Genomic DNA, 18,316 nt, shown 5'->3' with positions numbered 1-18,316 from the left:
TGTCTGGCGTCCCTCTTTTGCTCGCAGATTTCCAAAAAAAAAATAACACAATTATTCAGAACTCCTTTCTATGTCAATTATAAAAAAAACCAAAAAAGATAAAAAAGTGCTACGATAAAAATTCAAAGGGTGAAAAACTCCAGCTCCTTGAACAAGCTCTCCCAGCGAGCATTGATGCAGAGAGAGCGAAACCGTATGAGAGAAACAATAAAACCGCAATAAGCATAGAAGAAGTATGTGATCGAGGGCGCTATCACCAACCGAAAAGCAGCTTGGTAGCATAATATAGCACCAAGAACGACCCGATGACTATACCCGCCAACTTCAGGATGGCAACTTTGTTGCCCGATGCGGCCATGCGCGTCAACCGTCCAGCCGAACCCTTCATCTGCGTCCCCATGGTGGTAAAGGTATCGGACTGTGATGTATGGTCAGCACTTCTTTTTATTTTATTTTAATCTATTTTCGTTCTCCGTTTTCGCCCCTCTCAATGTTTTCCCCTTTGATTTCTTTCGTATGCATTTTGTTACCAGGTGCAGGTGCATACCGTGTTGTCGATCAAGCCCTGGGAGCTGGCCTGGTCGTAGATGCCGACGGTCACACCGCGAAGGGTAGACACCTTATTGGAGAGCTCCTCTAGACGGGAGTTGTTCTGGCGTTCGCGCTCGTAGGCTTCCGACATGGTGGGCAATCTTGGTCTGGGCGAGAGTCGACTGGGACGGGAGGTCTGGCGAGATGGGGTGTATGTCGACAGGGATGTTGGGACGCTGTATAGAATCTGTTCGAAGGTGTTTTGAGCTTCCACGGTCGTCGCTGCTAGCTAGGAACGGGTATCGGGACGTTTGAGGAGGATGCGTCGTGGTTGTCGTGGTCGTCGTCAAAGAGTTGACAAGGGGGCCATGACGAATGGAGAGAGATTCTCAATTGTGTTTGGGTGATTGTCATGACGCATTCATGCACAGCCACCACAGCCACAATGCCAGTGTCATCTGCTCACTACCATACTACTAGCCTGTAGGTGCACTGTATAAGGGTCCTAGAATCTAGAAGCTACAGCGGTGCTAGTGGTCCCCTCCACATCGAACACAGCTCCTGTGCCCGTCTTACAGGTCTTTTCTCTCCCCGCCAACGCTTAGGCCTTATCTACCGGGGTCCCCCCAGTTGGCATTACTTACATAATGCCTCGCAGCCGGACTACGGAGTACATGGAGAAGAGAGCCAAGGTGCTACGATTTTGAGGCTGTGCAGTTCTGCCGCTGACGGCTGCTGACTAGKTWWTGTTMTWWYKAYTWGYRKSCCATCSTCMTYCYYYCCSCCCCCCCCCCCCCCCCYCGGGATTTCCTCCTCATCAACACCGATTAATCCTTTTCTTACCCGCGCATTCTCCAGGAAGAAGCGCACTTGTCCTCCTTCCATTCGTTTAAAACTCTTCTATATCGTCCTCTCGTGAACTTGAGTCTAGTTTGACCTAAACCTCCCACCATCTCAACTTACTCTTGTCCTACCTACTACGAACCCGATTCCCGGATCGACCGCGCGAACACATACACATTGAACCACCCCCGCCCAGGACGAAAAATTAACACGGCGGCACACACCCCCCCGAACAAACGAAACAGATAAAAGCGAATATACAGAACAAGAGAACAAGGGGCAACAAACTCCTCTCTCTCTCTCTCTTATATCTTCTCAATCACCACAGAAAAGCCGGGGCTACCCGTATATATTCCAACATGGGCATCAATAACCCTCTCCCGTCGAATATGGCGTGTAAGTAGACATGCTCCCATTTTTTTGAGCAGCGCAAGACTAGCCCAATGTCTCGCCGTTATACATGTGCCGTTGTGCAGATTCAGTATGTGCTGACATTGAGAAAATAAACAGCCGAGTGCAAGAAGTGCGGCAAGATCCTCACATCGTTCATCAACCCACGCCAGGCTTTTGGCCCTGACAAGGTGATACCCCCGTCTATCCTGGCAAACGCCAAGGGTCTAGCCATCATCACTGTCCTGAAGGCGGGCTTCTTGGGGTCCGGCCGATTCGGCAGCGGCCTGGTAGTGGCGCGGCTGCCGGACGGGTCGTGGAGCGCGCCGAGCGCCATCGCCACGGTGGGCGGCGGCTTCGGCGGGCAGATCGGCTTTGAACTGACCGACTTCGTCTTCATCCTCAACGACCACAACGCCGTCAAGACTTTCGCGCAGGCCGGGTCCCTGACGCTGGGGGGCAACGTGTCCCTCGCCGCGGGGCCTGTGGGCCGCAGCGCCGAGGCCGCCGGCGCCGCCTCCCTCAGGAGCATCGCCGGCATCTTCAGCTACTCCAAGACCAAGGGCCTCTTTGCCGGCGTGTCGCTCGAGGGCTCCGGCATCATCGAGCGCCGTGACGCCAACGAGAAGCTTTACGGAACGCGCTACACGGCCCAGCAGCTCCTCGCCGGATCCGTCCAGGCCCCGCCCCAGGCCCAGCCCCTCATGAACGTGCTCAACTCGCGCGTCTTCAGCGGCATGCGCATTGGCTCCACCGACGACTCCATGTACAACGACATGCCCATCTACAACGAGTCAAACGAAAGCGTCGCCTACGACCCCCAGCAGGACCGCCCCTACGGCGGCGGCCGCAACGGCCGCACCGCCAGCACCTACGGCAACGGCGACGGCGGCTTCCAGCGCTCCAGCACCTGGCAGGATGATGTGTACGACCGTCCCTTCGGTGGCGGCGGCGGTTACGGCGGCCCTTCTCGCTCTAACACCGTCACCTCTGGCGGTGCGTTTGGCGGAAAATCCTCTGGACCCGCGAGGCCCACGGCTCCCAAGCCAAACTTTGCCTCCAAACAAACTGCCGCACTCAAACCAAACGAGGCCGTGGCTCTGTACAACTTTGACGCCGACCAGCCCGGTGATCTGGGCTTCAAGAAGGGCGAGGTTATCACTATTCTCAAGAAGACGGACAGCACTAATGACTGGTGGTACGTCTTTTTCTTTTTCCTTTTCTTCTTCTCCTTTCTCTTTCCTTAAAAGGCTACGACACCTCCATCGAAACTTGCGTACCACCTCTCTAACTTCTAACACATGATATAGGACCGGCATGATCGGATCACGGCACGGTATATTCCCTAGCAATTATGTCAAGATGGGATGATGAGCTGGGGCGATTGAACTAAAACGAAAGAGAAATTATAACCACGAAAAAAACATTTGCTATGATGAATGGGGGGAGGGGGTTCTTGTCAGGAGGGAGCGTTTCGTTTCGCATTTAAAGCACATGGTCGTACTCTTTTTTCTCTCTACTTTTCCTCCCAGCTAGCAACTTTGTTTCATATCCCGCTTCGTATGTTCTTCGTGGAGGGAGGAAAGACTAGAGTCGGGCGAGAGAGTTTGGTACATCTGAAGAGGGGGAATATAACCTGGTTTTTTTTTTTACATGATTGATACTCTACGAGTACATTTCCCATTTTCCCATTTTCTAGTAAACTGTTGCAAAGCCATAAGATCGCGCCTGCTCCTTTTCTATCCTCGAATCTGCAAATGCGTCATGGAGAGCATGTAATTACTATAATGTTATGTATCATCATCAAATACACTTCTGCTCGTCTAGTTGACGGCACCAATATTCGCGACGGACAATGGCGATGCGGTCCAGGAAGAACTGAGCCTGCATCTCGGCATGCTTGTGGCACCGAAACTGGGCATCGGCCTCGTACTGGTCTAGAATACCCGAGACGAGCCTGTTGACCTGGCGGAGCATCGACTCGGTGACTACGAGGACTCCGGCGTCTGACTGCTGCTGGCGATGTTGGGTGACATTAGTGGACGTACGATGAGCGATAGTTTGTCGAGTGGAGGTGTCGGGCACGTCAGTGTAAGTGTTGATAATAGTGGCTTGGGTCTCCCGTACGGCCACTGGAGAAAATGGCCTGGAGACACGCGTTCTTCTAGGCGCAGCCTTCTTCTTGGTAGGCTGTGGTTTTTGAATCTTTGTAGGACTGGGTTTGGGGTGTGCTTTCTTGCGCGGGGCGGCTTTGACCGTTGATCTTGTCTTGGCAGCCTGCGGCTTCTGAACTGCAACTGCTTTTTGGATGTTCGTTGTCTCGGCTGTTGAAATCTTATTGGGAGGCTGTGATTTCGGGGATGCATCTGCTTTCTCATTATCTGCTGTTTTGGGGGCAGCCTTTCTCTTCGAAGCTCTTGTTTTCTGAGGTGCTGCTTTTTGACTGCCTGCTTTATTCTTGGAGGCTTGTGATTGTGGAGGTGCACCTGCTTTTTGAGTACCTGCTACGCTGGATTTGAATTGAGCTTGCTTTCGTGGGGTCGCTTTGGCTGCGGGCTTCTTCTTGAAAACTTGTGATTCTTGGACCGTGTCTGAATTCTGGGTGTTCATCAGATCGGATTTGGGCTGTGCTCGAAATACTGACGCGCCCCCTCTCAACCTTCTCCGGAATTCTGCAGTCTTCGATATAGGGGCTTCCTCTGACCGCACCTCCTCGTCTTCAGTAGGCCCAGGCTCCTTGTCCTCGATACTTTGTTGCTCGTCACTTGACGCTGGTTTTCGGGAATTCTTGGCTGTGGGCTTTTGGAGTGTCTCTTTCGCAGGCTGCGAAGCTTTCCTCTGTTTCTTTTTCAGTTGTTGGGGTAGGGATATCTCCTGATCATGTTCCTGGTCTTCGTCATTATCCCCCAGGTTTTCACGGTCTCGTTTTCCTGTTTTCCGTTGAAACGGGAGGTTTCGAGGTCTTGGTAGTAACCTGCTAAAGTCTTGGACTGCTCTGTCCCGCCTAGTCCACTGGGGTAGAATGCCGTTTGCTGCTGGTACAGCGTAGGCAGGGTCAAATATGCCACTGCTATTTTGTGACCATGGCTGGGGAGACCATGGTGGGACTGCCAGGCTCGTTGAAGATTCATTGCCAGCCAGGAAACCCAGAGGCGGTTGTAAGAAAGGGCTGTTTCTGTATACTGTACCATATCCTGGGACAGACATCTGGCGGCTTAGTTGCCCGGGACCGACTGCATTCCGCAGTGGAGAACTGACGCGGGGTCTGCATGGTTCAAGCCCTTTTCTGTCGAGAAACACGTCGTAAGGGTTGTTATGAGATACTTGAGATGTAAATTGTGATGCCGTATCTGCTGACCCCATGGGTGATCCGGGCCAAATACGACTACCAGAGGGTACAGGTGTGAAACGACTCGGCTCATAATTGGTTGTGAAAGTGTTCTCGGGAGATGATGTCAATGTGAGTGAGCTTCTTGGGCTTGCTCCATACTGCAAGATCGTGTCAAGTATGGGGAGTGATGCCAGAGACGAGAGGCGTGGTCCCAAGTCGTCAACAGATTCAGAAGCACAACCATCGAGTTTCCTTGAGAGAATATCTGGCACTCTTGGGCTGCGCTGATGGATGCTGAACCCTGTCCTCTGGAGCATGCAGACAGTCACATTGAAGTTTCTCTCATCCTCAAAGTCGATGAGTACATGACTATCTTGTTCGAAAATTGAGACGCAGATTTGATTGACTGCCGTATCAATTGTGACGACGTCTCGTGTCTCTCCTGAGGGAGCGAGCAGATCAGTGAGTCGAATAGACAGCTACGAGGCTTTGTCAGTGAACAGATAGGGGCTTTCAGGCAAGGCAATGCTGTCCAAGACTGAACTAACCACGCGATGTGATCCAGAATAAGCTCGAAGAACGAGGCCAATTTTCTGTGAACCAGGAATCTTTTGCGTCTCGAGAGTGACGGAGAGACTGTTAGTGGGGTGGGTCGATTCGTAGACCCGTTGGGACTGGGACTGGCCGCCGCAGATTTCGAGGCGTCTGACGGGGCATGCTGAGACGGGAGGGGTGAAGTTTGGCATGCTCGTCTCACTTAGTCAATCGTAACCAAACCGACCGAGTCGCATATAATGAGCCTATGGTAGAGTTAAGAGAATTTGAGAGATGAAGGCAGACAAAGAAAGAAATGCTGTAATAGACATAATGTAGGAGCAGAAGCATCGTGCCTTCCTCTATAAGTCGAAGGCGGTTTCTTAGGCGAGCTTCCAATTGGCCTGGAACAGGCCACTCACGTGCTGATAAGATAAGACTTAGAATTAATCAGGGACGAGGTGCAGGCGCGAAGTGAAAGGCAGATGCAGGGCGGTCCAAGGAATCGCGCGTCTTGGTTGGTGCTTCTTTTCGCCTTGTCCCCATCGCCGTCAAGAAGATCGAATCTTCCCGCATCGCACGATTGGCGCGACTGTCGCACGCAACTCAACTCAAGCCTACGATGGCGCCCCCTCCACCAGAAGTGGTCCACACCATTGACCGGACGCCCGAGTATGAGGAGTTCATCAACCGCCTGCGCGAATACCACATCAAGCGCGGCACGCCCTTTGACCCCGAGCCAAGGGTTGGCGCGATGCACCTGGACCTGCTCAAGGTCTTCAACCACATCATCGCTAATGGCGGCTATGACAAGGTGTCGGAGGAGAAGCTGGCCTGGCGCCGCATGGCCTCAGAGCTAGGCATCTACTCCAACAATGAGGCGTCGACCGCCTTCTCGCTCAAGGAAAAGTTCTACAAGAACCTAGCTGCGTTCGAGATCAGCACCATCCACGGCAAGGAGCCCCCGCCCCGCGATATTCTCGAGGACGTCACGGCCAAGGGTGCCGGGCTTTTGACACGCACGCGCGATAACTTTAGAGGCAAGCGCGAGAGCAACATTGGTACCAGCGCCGCCGACTCGGCCGCTTCGGGCGACGACGGCACCCCCGTTCGCGAGAAGCCTGTTGTCGATGCCGCCGCGAGCGCCAGAGCGTCGCGTGGACTGCGCGAGGCCCCCCCCCAGAGGGTCATCTTCCAACCTGATACCGGCCCATCGCGTACGAGGGCCGCCCCAACCCAACATACGACGGCGAGCCATGCCAACTCGCCCGCTGTCAACCATCCTACGCCCACGCCTCACCCCCACGTCGGCATGCCCCCCGCTGTCCAGCAGCATGGTCATCATCATGCCAACCGGGGGCCCTCGGTCATGCATCAGCCCCCCAATGACAACACCTCGTACCAAGTGACATCGTATCAGCCGAGGCTGCTTAAGCCGCTGCCGTTGCGAGCTGTTCCTACGCCGACCAACGCGCCTAATGAGTTTGCGCAGAAGTCGCGTCCACAGAAGCAGATTGCAGAGGTGGCCCGCAAGCCCATGATCCCCGGCAGTGAGTGACTACTAGAACAACTAGAACATGTTTTTTTTTTCGACATGTTTCGTTTGCCATTCACAATACTAACATTATTTTTTTCCTCTTACACAGCCGGATATGAAGGCCCCAACATCTACACCCGTTGCCTGAATGCGCTTCGATCGAGTATAGTCGCGGAACAGACGTTTGCGCTGAACCACCTCGTTAAGATTTCGTTCGAGCGGGGTGATAAGTACAGGTTTGACTCATTCCCAGGACTTGCCGAGGGCCTCGTCGACAAGGCTCTGCAGGTGGGCAGCATCTTCTACTACATCAACTGGCGTGTCTCATGGGATGGCAACTACGACGCGTCCGACATTGGCGTGTTGGATGGAAACAACGGAACGCCCGACATCCTGGAGAGGATCGATAGCCTTATTGAGAAGGATACGCCAGATGTGCTTCAGACAGAAAAGTACGCCGACGAGCTCGTGCTGATCACCGAGGCGGCTCTGACGATACGCAACATGATGACGCTGTTCGAGAACGCGGCCAGCATGGCCGACTTTTACCCTCTCAAGGACCTCATCTGTATCATTCTACACCTCCCGGTCAGGGACTCGCTCACAGAACTAAAACATCTGGCGCTGGACACTGCCGAGCAGCTCACCCCGTTCCTAGTCCTCAACGCCGACGACCCCCTATACAAGACTCTTCTGGCTCAGATGACGTCGGAGGATCGCGGCACGATCCTAGCAGCTCTTCGGGCTCTGGGCCGGATATCCATCAATCTTGACGCTACCAATAGGCTCGGCGATGTGCCCCAACCGATCCTGGAGCGGGTGTCCAACTGGCTCCTGCTAAACGACGACGAGCTCACGGACGCGTGCCTAGACTTCCTATACCAGTACACGGCGGTAGTGCCCAACGTAGACGCCCTAGTGCGGTCGACGGTGCCGCACGCGCTGGTGGAGCACCTGGTGCGGCTGCTGTCGCACGGGGGCCGCAAGGTGAAGGAGGAGATTACCATCATGCCCGAGCGGAAGATGCCGGCACGCGGCGAGATTGCCCCGATGCCCGAGGATCTACTCCAGGAGATGCTGAAACTGGAGGAGCCGGACCGGGTTCACCGATGGGTCAAGTGCTTCTTCGAGGAGGACAGCGACTCATTCGTGACGCAGCTGGCCGCGTGGCAGGCGTACCAGACGGCGTTTGTCGGGCCGCTCAAGACTATCGGGCAGGCGCTCATCACGCCGGCCGATTTTATCCACAACAGTACGTCGGTGTACAAGGACTCGAAGACGCAGGTTCTCCGGGAGCCGGGGGACCCTCAGCCGAAGTTCATCATCCACGGGCTGCGGCCGCGGCCGCGCCCCTTCAGCCTGGACGGGCGCGAGTACGGGCGATGCTTGTGGGCGAGTAACCCGGAGCGTCGACGCGAAAAGTGCGGGCAATTCTTCCTGCAGGTGGAGCAGATGTGGAACCACATAATGGAGGTGCACCTGGACCGCAAGCGGAACTCGGCCGGGCAGCTGGACAATGTCGAGCTCGAGTGCAGGTGCACGTGGGGTGAATGCAGCAAGTATGAGAAGCCGACGGGTCTGCGCCTCGAGGACTTTGCGCGGCACATCTCGACCCACGTGTCCGCCATGCTTCCCGGCAGAGACGGCAGCAACCCGAACGGTTTCGACGGCAACTGGACCAGAAAGGCGTGGATCATGCCGGCCGTCACCATGGCGGTCACCACAGAGGAGACCCTCACGGTGCGGGACGAGCGGAACCCTAACCTACCACCGCAAGCGGCGGGCATCCCCCTCAGCGCGGCGCTCATCCTGCGCAATATCGCGCGGAACGTGGTCAAGACGGACGCGGAGGAGGAGCTCAGCAAGTCGCAAAAGGCGACGGCGCTGGAGGCGACGGCCGAGGATGTCGCGCAGCAGCGTCGGGGGCAGGAGCAGGAGCAGGGTGGATGGAACGAGGCTTTGTTTCGACCGATGATGGGTCGTTTCTTTGAGATAATGACGGAAAACAAGGCATTGGTAGGTTCCTCTCTTCTCTTCTTTATTTCCCCCGACTCTTTCCCACATGACCCTTTATGAGATCTTGTACTGACTATGATGGGATAAAACAGGCCCCATATATTGCTTCATTGCTAGAACTCATCCGCATAGATGATGTGAATGAGGAGTCTGACTGATTATACAGGGATGGGCAAGGACAATTGAAAACTCTTGGGCGTTATTCCACTCCTCTTTTCTTCCTTTCTTTCTCACTTTCTTTCGGTGTCTTTTTTTTTCTTCAATTTCCCCTCCTTATGAAACGGTTAGGATAGTGTATCAATATCTGTATGATTTGCAATTAAGAATAACAAGAAGAAAAGAAGAAGAAGAATAGGGGGTTAGCTAGCACAGCTGGTAGAACAATGCAAATATCCAGATTTTTACTCTAGGCTTGACTTTTGCTCTATTGCTTTCGAAGCTTGGTTTCAGATTGACCGTCCGGTTACCTCTTGGAGACGTACGAATACAATGTCGTCTGCACACCGCCATTCTAAACCATGACATCATGGCAAGTGACTTGGATGTCGTCTTTCTTCCCCTGGTGCTTTGGGCGCCTTGCGTACGGGGGGGGAGGGCGAGCACGGAGTACATTGAAGTGTGAGGACTCCCCCTCCACCTTTAGGGTGAGAGCTCAGGCAGCCAAAAGGCCGAGACGGTCCTATTTGTTCTTTTCTAGGACCCATGCGGGTGCTACCGTTTCCCGGTTTCCCCGTTTCCCTTTAGTCTGCCGTCGGTCCTTCTTGGGTCTCGGGATGGCGGGGCAGTAATACCTTCGTGGAGTTGCCAAGCTGGAGGCTGGAATGTGTATGCCGCTGCCATGAACGCAGCTTTCTGATCCCTCCGAATTTCGTTCACGTGCGTCAGTCTAGGTCACGATCCCCACCCCCGCACGTTTACAAGAAACGGATGTACTCCAACTTGCATCCTGCAAATACTCTTTCACTGATGACAGCGTATCTAGGTGACCTGAGCCTGGCTTTATGAAGCTGTACACTGGTTGGGTGTCCCTCTGAGCGACAGTGACGGTCTTCATGAGGGCCTTGTTGCCTCGGGCCGCCGTCCCAGAAGAGCGTCCTCTTCTTGTCTAGTCGACAGGTTCCATCAGACTCTCAAAGTCAATCCCCGGGAGCCAGATGTCGAATGTACCCGTTGATAGGAGGCGAAGGAGGACGGGTGAAGGCTCAAGTGTATCGTCACGCACGTCTATCAGGATAATGCTATGCTCGCACGGATGCAACTCTCTGGTTCTTCCAATCTTCGTCGCGTACCCATGCATCGCCATGCACATTTCATTCTAGACTTGAACCTCAGCAGACCACTGGTCAGACAGGAGCTCAGCAGCAGCCAAAGGTCTCTTGGCAGGATCGTAATGCAAGATCCTACGGATGAGGGCCTTGATCTTTCGGCTGTCATCCTGCTCAGTGTCCGGCTCCTCCTCGTCGAAAACGTCTTCCATTGACTTCTGCTCAGACATGAGTGGACCTTGACCCTCCGGAGGTCCTCCAAGATGGAGACTGAAGAGCTTCCTGTTGGAGGTAAAGTATAGCGAAGATGTCTTCCACTGGTAGTGAGGTGGACCGGGGAATGGTTCAACTACGACAGTAATCCGTACCGAAACTGTGGAGGACAAAGCCAAGGGACAAAGCTGGGGGGACAGGGATCTGGGGACGAAGATCTAGACACAAAGGTCTAGGAAATGACAGGTGCAGCGTGGTCTTGCCTTGTCTTTCTTTCGACCAAGGCGGACAAGACAGCGCAAGTACATCACTCCATCTCTCATTCAGTCCCCTCCCATCAAAACGGTCACCGTCTTTCCACGAAGCTACTTCGGATATTTGTAGCTACTACTACTTTGCAACGAAGAAAAAGCAAAAAAGAAGAAGAAAAAGAAAAGAAAAAAAAGTAAACCCTCCGCCGCCCCACGCTCCGCAAAGTACCGAGATACTAGTTCTTACTACCACTCAACCTCGCCCAGATTGCTTTTTTTCCAGATGTGATGCTCTCTCCTCAGTGTGCAGCAGAGAGACAGAGCGCAAAGTCCACGGACCATCACCAGCCTCCAACCACCAAAACCAACTATGACGTGGTACGTGGGTGGTACTTGAGCAAACTTGGCGTCGCCACCGAGCCAAGCATGATACTTTCCTGTGTCCGTGGTCCCGCCCCCCCTGGATGAAGGCAGACCGCCATGATTCTACCAGTGGTTGGTCGTATGACCGAGTACGAACGAGTATACGAGTTATACTGAGAGGGAGGGGACGGAGGGAAAATTGCAGAGTACAGAGTACAGAGCAGGCTGCCTCTGGCTTGCAGTAACCTCCATCAGTTTCCCTCTCATTCCCCTTCGGCCCATCAGTATCACACAGCACCATCATCACCATATGCTCGTAATGGGTAATGGCTTCAAGCCATGGTACACAGGTAGCAGCGACGGTAACTGGATGCAAAAATTGCAAGGTACGTATCGAGTACCATTGCTACTGCTAGCAGCTTCTTGTCGGTATTGCCTATTAATGTATACGATCAGAGGTTCTGCTGGGGAGAAGGGCGTGGAGGGGAGGGGGGGGGGGGGGCGCCTTAGATGTTTGGGGGACAGGGGGAGTGTACATACTATGAAGTTTCGAGTGCCAGAGATGGTATTCGTAGGTACTACAGTACTGAGAATATTCAGTTCACTGATGCTGTGCCCATCTCACCTCGACCTCACCAACCACTCAACTGTCTTTCCGTATTCCCACGTCACATTTGTCCATGTCCTGAGCTTTTCCCCTGTTCACGTTGGGCCAAATATTCCCGTCCCCCCTTTCCTCACCCCCCCTTCTGCTCTCCGCCTCCGACCCTGTGCCTCTCCCCGTACCTTCCTCCTCTTATCCTCTCATACTTATATATGCTCGCTCCTTCCCTCGACTCCCTCGACCCCCTCCGCTTCCTCCGTTCCCTCCCTCTTCCCTCATCTTCTTTCCTCTTCCATCACTCATTCTGACCTTTCCACGCATTGATTGGCCTGATCTTCATCGTCAGGGGTCAAGCCTATCAAAGCTCCTACGATACACCCTTGATTTTCCCAAGATATATAGCACACACACACAAACATACGATAACATGTCCCTCGCTACTTGTGCTCTCCGAATCTCGCGCTCCGCCGCCACCCCTACTGCACGTATAAGTCTCGCCCGCACCTTCTCCGTTGCCAGGCCACGTCTGGCTCAGGACCCCAAGAATAGCAAGAATGCCGTCCACGAGTACGAGGTCCCTTTCACGCGATACGGCGCCGGCCAGGACCACGGCGAACACAGCAGCCTCAACGTCCACCCGGACGATGCCCGCGTGCCGCAGGAGAGCCCGACACCGCGCACCGACGACCCGATCCAGCCCCTGAGCGGCCGCGTGTACGAGGCCCTCCCCCCCACTATGAAGAGCATGAGCGTCTACGGCAAGACCGTCATCGTCACCGGCGGCGCCCGCGGCCTGGGAAACAGCATGGCCCGCGCCTGCGCCGAGGCCGGCGCTAGCAATATCGTCATCTTCGACGCCAACCAGGAGCTGGGCGACGAGGCCGCCGCCGAGCTGCACGACAAGTCGGGTCTCCCCGTCTCATTCTTCAAGGTCGACGTCCGCGACGGCGGCGCCATCAACGCCGCCGTCGACTCGGTCGTCGAGCACTTCGGCGCCCCGGACGTGCTGGTCAACGCCGCTGGCATCGCCGACTCCAACATCAAGGCCGAGACCTACGACCCCGCCATGTTCCGCCGCCTCATCGACATCAACCTCAACGGCACCTTCCTCATGACCCAGGCCGTCGGCCGCGCCATGATGGCTGCCGGCAAGCCCGGCAGCATGGTCCTCGTCGCCTCCATGTCGGGCAGCATCGTCAACTACCCCCAGGAGCAGAGCTGCTACAACGCCTCCAAGGCCGGCGTCATACAGTACGCCAAGTCCATCGCCGCCGAGTGGGCCAAGCACGGCATCCGGGTCAACTGCATCTCCCCCGGTTACATGGACACGGCCCTGAACCGCGTGCCCGCCCTAGACGCCCAGAAGAAGATCTGGAGGTCCCTCACTCCTCAGGGCCGTCTGGGCAACGTCGACGAGCTCAATGGGCTGTGTGTCTACCTGGCCTCGGACTCTTCTAAGTTTATGACTGGGTCTAACCTGATTTGCGATGGTGGATACACATGTTATTAGCCTCTTTTTTTCGTCTTCTGCTTTTTCTTTTTGCTCGGAGTTTAGGAATTATGCCGTGAGGATAGATGTGAATAGAATGTCTGATGTGTCATGTAATACCTTTCACTTAGTGCAACCATTGTGTGTAAGTTGATGGTAGAAAAAAAAACCTTGTAACTCTACTACCCAGCACCCCACTCCAACTAAAAATCAAACGATTCTAATGAATTCCTCCCTCCAAGGGTAATTGTATTTTTTTGATATAAAATGAATTCTCCGCTTGCTCTTTACTATTTGTTTGGAAACTTGTTCTTTCTCAGGTAGAAGCTTCTCAAGTATAAGATGAGGAGGGAAAAAAGAGGGAAGATGTTCCCTTATCCTTTGGATGATGGAACAGTAGCAGAAGAAAGGTGACAAAGAGCGAAGAGTGAAAAAAAAAAGATGAAGAAGGAACCATGAGATCCTATCCATATTCAATATCCAAGAAACATGGAGAAAACAAAGAAAGAAAAGATGTATAAAAAAAGATAATAAAAAAGCTCCCCAAGGTTAAATAAAAAATAAAAAAAAGAAGTAGGGGAAGAAAAGGGGTTGAGAAGTAAAAGACCGGTGAAGAAGAAAGAAGAGGCATTGCTGTGCTGTTGATGCCAATAAAACAAATCATGCCATCATGAGACCCAGGTCAAAGTTTTGGAGTGGCAGGGTTCGATTCAGAGAGAGTCCTATCCACACAACCCTTTTATGAGGGCGAGAAGAGACGAGAGAGTGCGTGACTCAAACTACGCCTTCCCTGCCTTTTCCTTTGCCCTCTGTTCCCTCGCCGCTCGGACGAGGGGTGCTAGCTGTTGGAGGTCGACGCATTGTTTCATGAATTCGTGCTGTTGGGGGGGTAGCAGTCAGCATTCCGTTCAGAAAGTAGGAGGGAGTATGAGGAAATAAAGGAGAGGTAGAAGAGGTAAAAGACATACCCTCAACAGATCATGAGCACTAGCCCTCTTCTCGGGATCGACCTTGAGAGCAAAGTGCAGGAAATCCCTAAACACGGGAGAGAGATTCTGCTCGTCCTTGATCTTGGGCGTGCCGTTGGTCGCAATGAGCCACAGCGCACGCAGCGGGGACTCGGTCAGGTACGGCGGCTCTCCCTCAATCATCTCGATGGCCATGATGCCTAGCGACCAAATGTCCACCTTGCGCCCGTACTCCTTGCGCGTCACCACCTCGGGCGCCATCCAGTATGGCGTGCCCACCATGGTCGTCCGCTTGTTCTGCGCCTCGTTGATGGTCGCGCAGAAGCCGAAATCAGCTGTACATTTCATGTTAGCGTACTAGTGAAGAACGCCTCCGGTGGCCCATCCCAGCGAGGGCGGGCTCCGCTTCGTTCGAAAGGGGGGGGGGGGGTAGGGTAGAGAAGCAAGCGAGTAAGCGAGGAGAGCAAGAGAGAAGGGAGAGAGGCAGAAGGAAGGGAAGCGAGAGTAAAGCGAGAGTCGATAGAAAAAGGCGAGCGGAGCGAGGACCAGGAAAGAACATACTGAGTTTGACATTTCCCTCATTCGACAAGAGGATATTGTCCGACTTGATATCGCGGTGAATCACGCCCTTGGAGTGCAGATGCTGCAGGCCCCTGAGGGTCTCGCGCGACACCGAGGCGATCTGGCCCTCGGTCATGATGTTGAAGGTGACGACGTCCGTCAGGCTGCCACCCTCCATAAACTCCATAATGACCCACAGCTCACCCGACGTGAGGTAGCTGTCGAGGAAGTTGACTATGTTGGGGTGCGAGCTCTCCTTCATCACCATAATCTCGTTGATGATGAGGTCCTTCTTGGGCTGCTGCTCCAGGTTCATTTGCTTGATGGCCACCAGCCGGTTCGTCCCGCGCTCGTACCCCGTGTACACACCGCCCGACGCACCCTGCCCGATCTTGTTGAAGTTGCGGTAGATTTCGCGCGGGTCGCCCTCGGAACAGATCCGCCGCAGAGCCTGCCCCAGGTCCATGTTGTTGGCTGTGCTCTGCCGCGCCTTCTGCCTCAGCCGAGGCTGCGGTCCTACGCCGCCCGTCGACGCAGCTTGCTGCTGCTGCTGCTGCTGCTGCATCGCCTGCTGCTGCTGCATCGCCTGGTGCTGTGCCAGTTGCTGCTGCTGCTGCTGTGGCGGCTGCGGGTATCTAGGTGCAGAAGACGAGCCACCAGGGCTGGCGCCGTTGCCGTCTACCGGTCGCCCGTATCCTTGGGCTGCTGCCGCTGCTTGCTGGTGAGCCACCGGGTTCTGAGGACCTTGCCGCTTACTAGCCGACCGTCCAATCTGGCCCGACATGGCTGCCTGCGCCTGCGCCATAGCCTGCTCTTGCTGCTGCTGCATTAGTTGCTGCTGGTAGATGCTGGGCTGCGACGGGCTCGTCGGCCCGTACGGTGACGAAGGGGATGCGGCGGCGGAGGCTGCGGAGGCTGCGGCGGCAGCCTTGGCCCGCGAGCTGGACCGCGAGAGCAGCTTCTCCACCCTAGACCCGTAGCTTTGCGGTTGCTGGTCTTCCTGCTGCTGCTGAGGCATGCCGATGCCCAATTCCTTGGCTCCGTAGCCGGGCGACTGCGGCTGCTGGCCGTATGACCTGTTGTTCATGGACACGGGAGGCTTTGGCGCGGGCCGGACAGGCTGAAGGTCTTTCTGGCCCCCATGGCTTCTGTGCCCTGGCACGGGTGGCGGCGCGCGAGGATTCTCGAAGCTCCCTGTCGTCGTGCGTCAGCGCTGAGACTGACAGGTGAATGTCTGGCACCGGAACGGGGATGTAGCTGGATGAGGGAGGAGGTGATAGAGGCGTGGCTGACGTACCTTGGTAGTGGTTCGCGTACATACCTGGAGAAGCCGCAAACTGCCTAGGGTCGGCGGGGGCGACCTGGAACTTCTCAATGTTATCTTCGGGTGGCCGCTCTGTCGTCTCCTTGTAGAATTGCAGGATGTTGACCATTGTCTGGGGGTTCTCTCTGCGCTCCTTTTCAGAGATACCACTCTCGTTGATCAACCGCTGCCATTCTTTAGGAAGCCCCTGTGGATACAAGATCAGTCAGCAGATGGTCTGACGCGCATGCACATGCCAGGGACATGAGGGAGATTGGCGGACGGTGCAAGGAGAGGGGGGGGGGGGGGGGGGGGGGGGGGGGGGGGGGGGGGGGGGGGGGGGGGGGTGAGGGAGGCGTACAGTAAACTGGCCGGTAGAGCTGTCATAACCAACATGCGTGACGTGAACGGGGTTGTCAGGCGCTGAGATGGCAGGCTTCTTCTGAGAGCCGACGAGGCTGTTGACGAAGCCAGAGAGGCCCGACTTCTTTCGCAGGACAGCCGATTTGAAATCCCTGGCGGCGCTGCCGTCATCTGAGAAGCGCTTGCTGCCTCCAATGGAGGGGCTCGCGGCGGGCCTGCCGCCTTGAATCTTTTCCGTCACGGACGGGTCCATGCTGCTGAAGCTAGCCGATGCTCTGAGGCGGGGGCTCAGCAGGCGCTTGTCGGTCGTGGAGCCGGCAAAGGCAGACGTGGTAGTGGAGGAGGAGTGGTGGTGGTGGTTGCTGTTGTGCGCCGGCGACGACGACGACGAAGGCTGGGGGATGTTGTGATAGAACAGCGACGATGGCGGCGCTCCTGCTGCTGCCGACGACGAGGTCGGCGTAGGCTGCAGCTGATAGGATGCGGCGCTGGTAGCCTTGGACGAGGACGAGGACGAGTCTAGTCGGTTGAGGATGGAGGCACCGTCAAAGGGTGCGCCGATGAGGTCGTCGGAAGGCTGTCGAGCGAGGTTATTGGGGTTGGGGGCGAGGTGCGCGGTGGAGGAGGTGGAGTCGATAGGAGAAGCGAGGTCGGAGCGATGAGGAGGTAGCTGAGGGTGGTAGTAGATGTTGCTGTTACCGCTGCCGTTGTTGTGTCGTAGGGGCGAAGAGGAAGCGTCGATGGAGGCGCCTGAATGGGCCGTGGACCGAGTGTGTGGAGAGCTAGGAGAGCGCCTCAGACTGTGGTGGGAGCTGCGTCTGCTCTGGGAGGAGAAGTCGTCGAGACCAAAGGCAGCATCGAGTCTGGGGCTTGTAGCGGCCGACGACGATGAGGGCGTGTATAGCTGCTGGAGTTGGACTTGGTTGTTGTGGGAGGAAGGATTCCTCTTGACGAGTTTGCGGCGGCTGGAGGAGGAGTTGCTCTGGAGTGAAAGGGCATCCATGATACGACGGAACCACCACACCCCGATAGAAAGAGAAAAAAAAACGTTTCTTCGATTCTAGGACGGAGAAATAAAAACGGAGCTGAGGTTGGCGGTACCGACGGTACTGAGGGTGTATTCCCGTTATTTAAACGGCGGGTAATGGACACCGAATAAGGGAAAAAATGGAATAAAATAGAAATAATAGAAAAGAAAAAGCACAGACAACAGACTGTGAGAAGGTGGAGAGGAAGTGAGAGAAACAGCGGGGACAAAAAAAAAAAAAAGAGAGAGAGAGAGAGAGAGGATGCGTACTCGATCCACACAGACACGAGACGCAAGACGCTCGGTCGGTAATACGTCTGTAGACCGTATCACACACAGACGAAAGTAATAGTAATAAGTCGCTCTTCTCTTCCTCTTCCTCCTGTGTGTGTGAGTGCTAACTGGTGAGTGCTAGCTGATGTGTACTGCAACTGTGCGTGCCAGCTTGCGGGCTGCAGCATGCGTACTTTTCCTAACAAGGGACTGCTAAGATGCCACGGCGTGATCCAGGGGGAGGGGCACACAGGGAAAATGGGTCCTCCAAGAAGGTGAGAAGGCGAGAGGGAGAGAGTAGGGAGAGAGAGAGAGAGAGAGAGTCCCACCGATCTCTCTTCTGGCGGTTGCGTTGGGGTCACAGGGCGGATGCGGGGGGGGGGAGGGGGGGTCTGTCTTGTTTCTCTGTCTGTTTGTTCTCCTCTGTTGCTCTTTTGCTTCTTCTTCTTCTTCT

At 55.0% G+C, this 18,316-nt stretch overlaps 5 protein-coding genes across 5 annotated transcripts; 3 read left to right on the top strand and 2 right to left on the bottom strand.

Moving 5' to 3' along the window:
* Positions 1-253: 253 nt before the first annotated feature.
* On the bottom strand, positions 254-682 carry GMORB2_7128 (blocked early in transport 1; the record flags this gene model as incomplete). Its single annotated transcript, XM_035469093.1, has 2 exons — positions 254-418; positions 548-682. The coding sequence occupies 2 exons, from the start codon at positions 680-682 to the stop codon at positions 254-256; spliced, it is 300 nt and encodes a 99-aa protein (XP_035321473.1).
* Positions 683-1,733: 1,051 nt separating this feature from the next.
* Positions 1,734-3,135, top strand: GMORB2_7127 (SH3 domain-containing YSC84-like protein 1; the record flags this gene model as incomplete). The annotated part of the gene is made up of 3 exons (XM_035469092.1): positions 1,734-1,770; positions 1,885-2,962; positions 3,075-3,135. The coding sequence occupies 3 exons, from the start codon at positions 1,734-1,736 to the stop codon at positions 3,133-3,135; spliced, it is 1,176 nt and encodes a 391-aa protein (XP_035321472.1).
* A 3,116-nt stretch (positions 3,136-6,251) lies between these two features.
* Positions 6,252-9,314, top strand: GMORB2_7126 (chromatin structure-remodeling complex subunit RSC9; the record flags this gene model as incomplete). Its single annotated transcript, XM_035469091.1, has 3 exons — positions 6,252-7,179; positions 7,276-9,182; positions 9,300-9,314. 3 exons carry the CDS (start codon positions 6,252-6,254, stop codon positions 9,312-9,314), a joined length of 2,850 nt encoding a protein of 949 aa, XP_035321471.1.
* Positions 9,315-12,305: 2,991 nt separating this feature from the next.
* Positions 12,306-13,388, top strand: GMORB2_7125 (Short-chain dehydrogenase; the record flags this gene model as incomplete). Its single annotated transcript, XM_035469090.1, has 1 exon — positions 12,306-13,388. One exon carries the CDS (start codon positions 12,306-12,308, stop codon positions 13,386-13,388), a length of 1,083 nt encoding a protein of 360 aa, XP_035321470.1.
* Positions 13,389-14,146: 758 nt separating this feature from the next.
* GMORB2_7124 (p21-activated kinase 1) lies at positions 14,147-17,526 on the bottom strand (the record flags this gene model as incomplete). Its single annotated transcript, XM_035469089.1, has 5 exons — positions 14,147-14,245; positions 14,336-14,670; positions 14,897-16,090; positions 16,194-16,407; positions 16,561-17,526. Coding segments are annotated over 5 exons (2,808 nt in total), but the record flags the coding sequence as incomplete, so codon positions are not given.
* Positions 17,527-18,316: the final 790 nt, after the last annotated feature.

This window comes from Geosmithia morbida, assembly GCF_012550715.1.
Source record: "Geosmithia morbida isolate 1262 chromosome Unknown scaffold_7, whole genome shotgun sequence".
Lineage (NCBI taxonomy): Eukaryota > Fungi > Ascomycota > Sordariomycetes > Hypocreales > Bionectriaceae > Geosmithia > Geosmithia morbida.
Note: the sequence above shows the minus strand (reverse complement) of the source record. Positions and strands in the feature narration are given on the sequence as shown.